The 11,454-nt window shown below is 34.0% G+C and overlaps 1 protein-coding gene across 1 annotated transcript; it reads right to left on the bottom strand.

Moving 5' to 3' along the window:
* Positions 1-7,117: 7,117 nt before the first annotated feature.
* LOC135157293 (uncharacterized) lies at positions 7,118-10,349 on the bottom strand. The gene is made up of 3 exons (XM_064112404.1): positions 10,002-10,349; positions 9,497-9,605; positions 7,118-8,088 (listed from the first exon to the last, which is right to left on the bottom strand). Exons 1-3 carry the CDS (start codon positions 10,156-10,158, stop codon positions 7,872-7,874), a joined length of 483 nt encoding a protein of 160 aa, XP_063968474.1. The 5' UTR covers positions 10,159-10,349; the 3' UTR covers positions 7,118-7,871.
* Between the last annotated feature and the right edge of the window lie 1,105 nt (positions 10,350-11,454).

An 11,454-nucleotide genomic window follows, 5' to 3' on the forward strand; every position in this document is an offset into this window, starting at 1 on the left:
CCCCTTAATTTTTTGTTGATTACCTTTTTTTTTTCTTTTTTTTTTGCTTGTCAATTTTTTTTTATGCGTCCCTTCTAAAATTTTTGGTTGATAACTTTTTTTTGGGGGGGGGGCTTGTCAAATTTTTTTTGTGGTCCCCCCTAAAATGTTTGGCTTCCGCCGCCAATGTGTGTGACTCGAGACCGGACTCCGTTTATGCGGGACTCGGAAGGTTCATGACTCGGTCTCTCGGACTGGGCGACAAGTCCGGAATGAGACCGGGTTATTTTGGCGCTAATGCACGCAGTTTTCATACTCCCAAATTTCCCCCAAATATCACACAATGATTTTTAAACATCACTCACACAACTTTCAGTCAAGTCGGCTCACGGAGTACTAACGCCACTAGACTACATGTATAAATGCTTAATATGAAATGCCTATGTTTTATCTAAAAACCTAAACCATTTAAACCGATTAAATGCTTGATCACTGATTTATCACAACACCCTCAACTTTGCAAGTTCCGGGGGACTCGCATCTCAAAAACTGAAAGAAATTGGAAGGCTAATTCCTGCCCAGCCTAATTTATATACCCTTTGTTTAAGTGGGTAGTGCTCACTCAAGCATGAATGGTTTTCCAACTTTTTGGTGTCAACTGAAAATTGATCTTATTGGCTTTCTATACATATATAGGTATTTTCCACCAAAGTGACATATTTTTTGTTTGGTAGCCATTTCAAAAGTGTATAGTTTTTTTAGACGCACTGTATAATGCAAGCGTATAGCGCGAGCAGAATTTTTTTGATAAATTGATCTGAAACCGGATAATTTAAGCTTGTCTTAAACAAAGAACCAGCTGCATATCTCAATAAACATGCATGCGCGTGTTTTAGATTTAGACCTAAAAATCTGGGCATTCTAAATACATTTTTTTAATCATGAAAATCAATAATGCAAGCGCGAGCTGAAAATATTTGATATTCCGATCTGAAAAAGGATAAATTTAAGCACTATTTCTAGCACTCTGTAAGAAAAAGCTGAAGTGGATATGGACCGAGCTGATATTTTTTTTATTATTATTTTTACCTAGAAACGGGACGATCTCAGGATATTTTGTCATCATATGAAAATGAAGACTATCTTCCCATTCCTCTTTCTAAGCGCGAAAAACTTGTCGATATTCCATTCTGAAAAGGGGACAATTTAATCATAAAAAATCATGAAAATTTTATTATCTTATTCATTAATCCTATAATCCATATCTATGACAAAATTACAAACGCCATTGCTAACAAAAAACATGTCATAGGCATATGTTGTTACCTTAGTAAGGCATTCGATATACTTATCACGACATTCTACTTTCAAAATTTGATTATTATTTGGTACGAGGTAAATCCCTCCTTTGGTTTAAATATCACTTAAAAAATCGAAAACAGTACGTCGCATTTAATGGTTATGACTCTGATTCACTTTAATTCATTGATGTGTCTCTTAAGGCTCCATTTTAGGCCCACTATTATTTCTACTATATGTCAATGACATTATTATTACATCATCCATTTTATCGTTTCTATTACTCGCTGACGACAGAAAATTTTTTTTCTTAAAAATCTCACTTCCTTAAACAATATTCTTAATCATTAAATAAATATACTCTCACATTCGTTTAAAGCTAATAAATTATCTTTGAACACAAAAAAAGACTCATTACATATATTTTAAACATCATTCTCATATTTTTAACACTCAAATATACTTACAGATTGACGGCACGTCATTAGAACGGAAAACTTACTCTAGATTTTTAGGGGTTATCATAAATAAAGCTATATCTTGGGATGAGCATCTGCATCATATTATAATGTGTATTTCGAGAAGCATTGGAATTATTTCCAAGTTAGAATTTATTTTTCCTCTTAAAACTTTATTCCTATTGTATAATTCGTTAGTACTCCCGTATTGTAACGTTATTTAGGCTTATCGTGGCTCTACAAAGCCGACTCCTCTTTTTAAATTACAAAATAGTCCAGTAGAAATTTGTCATACCTGGAAAAGTTGTTAAGTACAAGGTTTTTTGTTGATTTGTGTTCTAGATGGATATTGAAGTAAATTCAGCTTGGTTGCCACCTTGGCAACATTGAGCAATTTTTTTTATTAGCCTAATTAGCATAATCATCTAATAAGCATATTACCATATGTAATATGCTACTTCTCTTAAACCAGAAAGATTGAAAACATACATAATATCATTTTTCTAAGAGGTTCTGTGACGAGGAATCGATTCATAACAATAATTTAAACATTTAAGTTATGCAATTATCGTAATCAGCCTAATTAGCATAATGAGCTAATTATCATAAGTGTAATATATACGCATTTGTGGATGTCTATCAAAAAAATGCCAAATACGTAGATAATGCAACCCTTTTATGGTTTTCTATAGCGAGGAATTCATTTATGACATTGATTTTCTATTTTAACCAATTTAATCGCTGTAATTAGCATAATTAGCAGTATGCACTAATTAACATATATGTCTGTAATACATATAAAAATATATATTTATTTGTCATTTCATATTGAGAATGATCGAAAACATGATTAATACAGCAATCATATGGTTTTCTATGGCGAGGAATTGATTTATGACATTATTTTTCCGTTTCTACCAATGTAATTGTCGTAATAAGTATAATTAGCATAATACGCTAATTAACATATATGTGCAATACATATATTCCTTTGTCATTTTATATTGAGAATGCCCGAAAACATAAACAATTCAGCTATCTTGTAGTTTTCGATGATGAAGAATTCTTTTGTGACATTATTAATTTCCTTTTAACCAATGTTATTGTTGTAATTAGCGTAATTAGCATAATGCGCTATATTTGCAATAAATAGATTTCTATGTCAAAGTACTGTCTACATCGGTCTGAAAACATAAATAATACAGCTCTTCTAATGTTTTCTATGTTGATGAATTCATTTATGACAGTAATTTTCCATTTTAACCAATGTCAATGCCTTAATTAGAATAACTAGCACAATGCACTAATTAACATCTATGTGCAATATATATATTCCTATGTTAGTTTATATCGAGAGTGCCTGAAAACATGGAAAATACAGCTATTCTATGGTTAGTGGTAATTAAAATATAGGTGCAATACATTTATTTCGTTGTCACTGTAGTTATTGTCTCGCCTGCATAGCAGAGCGAGACTATTGGCGCCGCTTTTCCAACGGCGACGGCGTCAACATTGAAATCCTATAAACCAAAGTTAGGTTTTTGCGATGTCATCATAACTTAGAAAGTATATGAACTTAGTTCATGAAACTGGAACATAAAAATAATCAAGTACTACTTAACATCCTGTCTTAGTTTCAGGTCACATGACTAAGGTCAAATGTCATTTAGGGCCAATGACCTTTGGCCATGTTGGGGGGGGGGGTATTTGTGGAATTGTCATCATAACTTTAAAAGTTTATGGATCTACATGTAGTTCATGTAACTTGGACATAAGTGCAACCATGTAGGCCTATCCCTGAATATCCTGTGCACATGTCAGGTCACATGACCAAGATCAAAGGAAATAGAAGGTCAATGAACTTTGGCCTTGTTAGGTGTATTTTTTAACTTGGCATCATAACTTAAAAAGCTTATGGATCTAGTTCATGAAACATAAAACATAAGGGTAATCAGGTATGAAGGATTGTTTTGCACACGTGTTAGGTCACATGATCAAGGTCAACGACCATTTTGGATCATTGGACATCATCTGAATGTTTTCTTATGTGAATATTTTATGCAATGGCTGTTTTCAAAGTCAAATGTTAGGTGGGATTGGCCTCGATAGGGGGATTGGCCTCGATAGGTCTTTGGCCTTTGCCAATCCCCTACATCCACTGCATGTTGGTGCTACTCTTTCTATTTGTAATCATATTGATTTGTTTATGTATTGATTGTTTCTTATTGTTCATATAATATTGTATGTTGTATATTTTTTAATGGATGTGAATAAAGTGAATTGAATTGAAAAAAAAAACTGCTGCTATATCAAATCGCGTAATACAGACGAGACTGTCAGAGGCGTTCCACTTTAATTAGCTCATTATGCTAGTTAGGCTAATTACATCATTAACATTATTAAAAGTGAGATATTATATCATAAATGAACTCCTCGTCATAGAAAACTATGAAATAGCTGTATTATTCATGTTTTCTGGCATTTTTTATATAACATGACAAAGGAATATACATTTATATTTATATGTAATTAATTTGCTCATATATGTTAATTAGCACAGTATACTAATTACGCTAATTACACAATAACATTTGCTAAACGGGGAAAATAATGTCACAAAAGAATTCTTCATCATAGAAAACCATAGGATAGCTGTATTGTTTGTTTTCAGGCTTTCTCAATATAAAATGACAAAGGAATATATATATTGCACATATATTTTAATTAGTGCATTATGCTAATTACGAAAATTACATTGGTAAAAAGGTAAAAATAATGTCTTAAATGAATTCCTCGTCATAGAAAATCATAGGATAGCTGTATTATTCATGTTTTCGGGCATTCTTGATATAAAATGATAAAAGAAATATATTTTCATATGTAAAATATTGCTCTTAAATTAATTAGCGCATTATGCTAATTACGCTAATTAAAACAATAACATTTGTTATACGGGAAAATAATTTCACAAAAGAATTCCTCATCATAGAATACCATAGGATAGCTGTATTATTCATGTTTTCAGGCTGTTGTAGTACTTTGACAAATAAATATATATATATGTTAATTAGTGCATAAGATTAATTATGCTAATTATGCTAATTACAGCGACTACATCGGTTAAAATGGAAAAATAATGTCATAAATAAATTCATCGCCATAGAAAACCAAAGGGAAGCTGTATTATTCATGTTTTCGGGCATTCTCGATATGAAATGACAAAGAAATACATATTTTTATATATATTACACACATATATGTTAATTAGTGCATTATGCTTATTATGCTAATTACAGCGATTACATTGGTTAAAATTGAAAAATAATGTCATAAATGAATTCCTCGCCATAGAAAACCATAGGATAGCTGTATTATTCATGTTTTCGGGCATTCTCGATATGAAATGACAAAGAAATACATATTTTTTATATATATTACACACATATATGTTAATTAGTGCATTATGCTTATTATGCTAATTACACCGATTACATTGCTTAAATTGAAAAACAATGTCATAAATGAATTACTCGCTATAGAAAACCATAGGAAGGTTGCATTATCTACGTATTGGGTATTTTTTGGATAGCCATCCACAAATTTATACGTATATATTACACTTATGTTAATTAGCTCATTATGCTAATTAGGCTGATAATTGCATAACTTAAATGTTTAAATTATTGTTATGAATCGATTCCTCGTCACAGAACCTCTTAGAAAAATGATATTATTTATGTTTTCAATCTTTCTGGTTTAAGAGAAGTAGCAAATTACATATTGTATATATGCTAATTAGATGATTATGCTAATTAGGCTAATGAAAAAAATGCTCAAGGTTGCCAAGGTGGCAACCAAGCTGAATTTACTTCAATACCCATCTGGAACACGAATCAACAATAAAACCTTGTACTTAACAACTTTTCCAGGTCTTGTACATGGCCTATGAGACCGTCTACTGGACTAAAAGCGAGTTATTCGCATTTGTACAGGATCGCATTTACTTGGCTCACACTGTTCCTTTATTTTTCCTACAGAAAGCATTAAGAGTCGCCGACTTGTAAACTCTTCAGGTAGCTATCATTATGTTGAAGTATATCAATAATCTACTCCCTTCGTCATTTGATGACATGTTTAAGTTCAATAGTTCTGTCCATAGCTACCCTACTCTTACATCTGAAAACTTTCATCTCACAAACCACAGACTGTAAATGACCTCTAAATCAATTCGACATCATGGTCCAGATATTTGGAATAATCTTGCAGACAATATTAAATCTTGTTCCACTTTATACTGCTTAAAAACAACTCTTAAAAGAAATATAATTCAATCTTATTCATCCCATACTCAAAATTAATCCTCATTAGCCACCTAACATTAAAAAAAATGATATTCTACTGCTATCAACAGCACCCGCACCTGCATCTGCCTTGCACCCACTTGATCAGTAAATATCAATTTTAGTCACGAACCCTTTTTATGAAGCCTCTATCAATTTCAAGCTTAACCGCTCACGTTGGCGGTCTCCTGCGTTCATTCGTAATTTTTTTTAATCATTAAAATGTGAATAATTATATGCTAACACCATTTTTAAAAATAATTATGTATTATAAGTATATTGTATACATAATGGATTATTTTTATATTGCAAACAATGTAAATATTTTTGACAATGTATTGTGAACGCAGAAATAGAAATAAAACAAACAAGCAAAACAAATAACCTTAAATGAGATCGCGAAATTTGTTGATATAAAGGCCTGAAAACTGGACATTTTAAGCACTTGTTATTATGGATGGGATACATGGGCTAATGTATTTTTAACAGTTAATGCGAGCGCAAATCGCGAGCCGGATTTTTGTATACAACGTCAGGAAAATGGGATGTTAAGTAGTTTGTTATAGAATAACAATAGATGTATACATTACTCACCAATCAAAATGCAAGCGTGCAGCGCTAGCTTATTAGTTTTGACAATCACACCTGAAAAGAGATATTTTGAGAATTTTATGGAACACGCGAAGAGAACAGGTACAGGTAGCTGAAAATGTTCATACTAAAGACAATAGAACGGACATTTTACAGAGCACTTAAAAAAAATCAATTTGTAAATTAAACAAAATACTGAAAGTCCGATGTCCGAACTGAAATATGTTTTGTATAGTGATTTCAATACTCGATATTTTAGGCTCCATGTCAGCCTGTTGAGCAAGATATGTATCTCATCGAACATGCAATGCGAGCGCGAAGCTCGAGCGATTTTTTTTTTTTTTGCCGGAGTGATATAAAGATTTTTTTCTTCAAGTCTTCCTTCTCTTTTTTCCCCTCCCTTTTCCCTTTTTAATTTTTTTTTCCTTTCTTTCCTCTTTTTCTTTTGTTCCGCCAATGGGGGGGGGGGGGTCTGGATCCGCCTATGATATATTAAAGTACAGATAATTTTAATGAGAAACTTGTTTCTGACTCATGGCCGTAGCAGTTTTTTTTTTACTCAAATTTCCACAAAAATTCACCAAAAGTGTGCTGAAATTCTCATAATTCACATTATAAAATACGAAAGCTCCAAAATGACAAGTTCGGTCACGTCGTTCTCTCGCTGTTTTTTTGAAAAAGTGCACGCGTCCTGCCCCCAGCAAAAAAATATTAAAATCTAAGTGCGACCATGTTCTGATTGATACGTAATACTTTTGCACATGTGCCGGACTCGGACTCGTACATGCCAGACTCGGATACGGATATGCCGGACTCGGACACAACACTGGATGTGAGGTGAGATGTGCAAAAAACACGCGCAATCTATAATTAGAATATCAAAATTTTAAGCAGTGACCCTTATATTTGTATCCACTGAGTATAAATTTATATATTTAACCTCTACATTTAAATTGTAATCAAACACCCCTTCGACGAATTTCTTGTCTGGCATTACTACGAACAAATTAATTATCTATTTAATCATGTAAATATAAATCTTAAATTTATATAAATTCGCAAAAGTTCATTAATTTTTCAGAAAACACGATTTATATCAAATGATCGGTCTTCTTAATTTCGAAGATCTACGGGAGCACTTTCTATTATTTAGTATACCGAATAGCAGTACTATATCGTATGGAGAGTTTGGTCAAATATATGATCAGTTGGGAAGCTCATATGGATGCTCATCTTCTGCAGTTATTCCGTGAATATTTTGATGATGTCTCACTACTGATTTGTTCTCATACGTCGGGCTCTCCTTTATCTTTGACAGCCGAACAGCTCCTAATGCTTCGTAGGTTGGTGATGACGTAACGGATGGTGTTAGGTCCATGTAATGCCCCTCTTGTTGTCCATCGTCTTGCTCTTCCTTAGTTCTGTAATATTATGTCAAAGAAAATAAACATATAAAGAATGAAAAGGGGGAAATAAGGAACGAATTATTCAAAAGATTTTTTATTCTCAATTAAATCAACCGGCTACAACATTATCATTACAAAAGATTTGAAATGTCAGACAACCTGGAGAAAACACTAAAAAGAAATAAACCATACCTCAAAGCCCGGATAATCCATAATACCAACAATGTAAGAACTATAATATTTATCATTCCAATCTTTTTAAACGTGTGGTAGCAGTTGGGTTGTTTTAAATTGCCAATTCATTTTGAGAATGCCAAGATTTCAAAGGGTTTTTTAAGCAAATTATGTTACTTATTTGAAGAGCTCATTTGCGAAAGATGTAGGATCTTATACAGTGATATGTTTCGGCGAAATATATCAAGTTTTAGTAGTTCTACCAAGATAAAACCAATAAAAAAAGAGGAAAGTTGGTAAAAAAATTTCCCTATTTGCAAAACAATTTATTTTATTTTCACAAAAAGGGCGAGATCCACTTCAGGAGTTTCCTAGAAAATGATATTTTTAAGTCCACCATAAAGCATGCTTTTAAGCAAACAAATTTTGTCTTGAGTGAACATTTATCTTTTTCAAGATGTGTTAAACAAAGTAAACGAAAACAGAAGGTTATTTTGATCGGGTACCCGTTGTCACAAATTGTATCAGGATTGATGCCCCCGGAGGGCAGCTCCGGGAACAAGTTCCACCTGACAACTTCCCCGTTTGACAGCTCCCCCATGACTACCCCCCCCCCCGGAGGACAGGTCCCCCAGGACAATTCCCCCAGCCGGAGGACAAGTCTCCCAGGACAACTTTACCGGAGGACAACTCCCCTCAGGACAAGATCCCACCGCATTCTGTTCGCTTTCCCTATTCCCTTTTTACTTAATTTATTTCCCTTTAGTGTACATGTATCCTTATTCTTTCTTCGCGGAGCACCCACCCCCATACATTTACTTTCATTGTTCAGTAATGTTTATCATCCATGACAATGCATTAATCATTAATGCTCTAAATAATTGCTTGGATTATTTACAGAGAACCGTCTCTAGCGATTCATTTTTTGGTTTTGGCGGGCCGAGTGGATGGTCACAAAATGGCTTGAAAGAAACAAAAAGATAATGGAAAGGGTCCTCCACGATATTATGAATTCACTAGCGAGGATAATAGGAATGTTTAAGGCTTATACCGAACCAGTCTCAAGAAATGTGAGTTTTATATAATCCCAATCCTGCCAAAGATGCGATAATCACGATAATCACAATAGCATAATGATATTGAGATGAATGTATTACATTGCCGACAACTGTCAAATACTCATCTCTTGTAACTCCCCCCCCCCCCCCTTAGAAGTGCAAGTAAATGGCAGCTTAGCTTCTCCAATTACCTTTTCTTCCAGGTGATATATCCGAAAACGCTGAAGCTCAGAAGAGCAAGAACTGTCACTGAGACTGATGTTATTATCAGGACATTATGATCAGATGTCAAGGTCTCTACTGTTACATAAAAGGAGTGTAAGAGAAATTTTGATTATCAAAGTGAAATTTGCGTACATGTAATTATATTAACTTGTTATTTGTTATGGTACTTTTGTATCGTAACACTACAACATTAAAATAAAAAAGTAGGTGGATAGTGATGTTAAGAAAGAAAATATTCAAGTTGTGTGACAGGAGGTTTGTGTGCTCGTGTTAAATTGTCGGAATATTTATCATTTTTTCCTTTCTGTCTGCGTAGTAATTATGAATGTGGAGGGGGGAAATGAGCTTCTAGAACCTTTCTTTCAATTGCATTATTTTATCAGTAATATTATCCTTTTCACCTGTGTTATGCAATAAGGTAAAAACAAATTACTTAAAACAGAGAGGGGATGTCAAATTGATTATCATAACCTGATATTGGTTTGGCAATCATTGAGACGTCAAATCCTCTATAAGTTTCCTGCGATGCCTCATCACTGGTAAATCGAATCCAAAGAAACTTTCCAACAGATGTGATGTTTTCTGGTAGATCTGATCCAGAAATATTAGGCATTACTAGCTCAGACATCTCAAATTCAGACAAATTTCCCTGGAATAGGTATAGGAAGTCTCTTGATGGCTCAATCTGCAAATCAACAAAATGCAACGAAACTCGATGATTGTCCGGAGCGATCACTTGCCATATTACATCAAGGTTGTTTTGGTACTGAGCTGGGTAATTCGGTGACCTTAAGTATTCTGTTTTCGCGGCATCTACAGAAACGACTGCAGTAGGAAACGGGGAAGAAAATTGTAAGATAATAACGGAAATCGTAAAATGAGCTGTAGTACATAGTGATAATCATCCGAAAGCAAAAACTTTCGAAATTTGAATCACAAATTTGTGAAATCTCCTTACTGACTGAATCATTAAAAAACTGAAATAAAGAAATGTTCAATTTCGAAATTTTAGCATACAATCCTGATTTCCCGGGGTGCTTCAGCATATAACATAATATAAAGCTGTTACAAAATAATTCTATTCTGGAGTTTCTGAAAAAAAATATATAAACCAGCACCCTCGCTTCCCAAGGCCCAACTAATGAGACACATCCGCGATGTCTCAGCGAAATCTCAGACTTTTCACAAACGCAGAGACATGAAGAAGATCAGAAAAACTGATGGGCTGAAGTGGAGAAGTCTGCTTGATGGTAAGGAGACTGATCAGAGACTACAGTCGCTTTAGATGTCTCCAGACAAGGTGACTAGCACTTTGCCAGAGAGCAGCGGGGACGTTGCCGCAAAGTGTACTGATGGGTGTTTCGACACCTCGGGAACATCTCGTAGACATCGCTGCAACTACTTGGAGATTTTGCGGCAACATCCTCGCCACTTTGCTAGCGAATACCATTTCATTATTTCTTTCAACAAAAGATCTACCTACAAAATAATATATTATCTAGAAGCAAAGCAAATTCCACACATGTATGCATATTATCCGCCGTGTAACATGTTTTGATATACCGTCGCTACTAAACACGTTAAGTGCTAAGTGTTAAGTCAGAATATATTATATAGTTGCATATTGAGATTGAAATTCGTTTATTTTTTTTCAGAGGTCAAGAATATTTTGTTTCTTGCGCATAATCGAAGTTGAACCGAGTTGCCTACTGAACTATACGTAGAAGAGCCCAATGACCATACTTGATTTAGTAAAACCGAACAATCCTAGTCTAACTCTGGAGTGCAGTCAAAGACCTTTGGATTTTGCAAAGTGAAATGCAGAGTCTTAAAGTAGTGAGACTAGACCCACTCACGTCCCGGCTACTTCTATCTGACTCAGTGTTTCGAGACATGGAAAGTGTCTTGCAGAAATTAATCCCTC

Source organism: Lytechinus pictus, chromosome 17 (assembly GCF_037042905.1).
Source record: "Lytechinus pictus isolate F3 Inbred chromosome 17, Lp3.0, whole genome shotgun sequence".
NCBI classification, from domain to species: domain Eukaryota; kingdom Metazoa; phylum Echinodermata; class Echinoidea; order Temnopleuroida; family Toxopneustidae; genus Lytechinus; species Lytechinus pictus.

Bases quoted from the DNA above. Each gene is read 5' to 3' on its own strand.
- LOC135157293 (XM_064112404.1), bottom strand. From the start codon at position 10,158: ATGTCTGAGCTAGTAATGCCTAATATTTCTGGATCAGATCTACCAGAA. The intron at 9,606-10,001 runs GTTATGATAATC...TTTATGTAACAG, and splicing joins GATTGCCAAACCAATATCAG to TAGAGACCTTGACATCTGAT. The intron at 8,089-9,496 runs GTAATTGGAGAA...ATAATATTACAG, and splicing joins TATATCACCTGGAAGAAAAG to AACTAAGGAAGAGCAAGACG.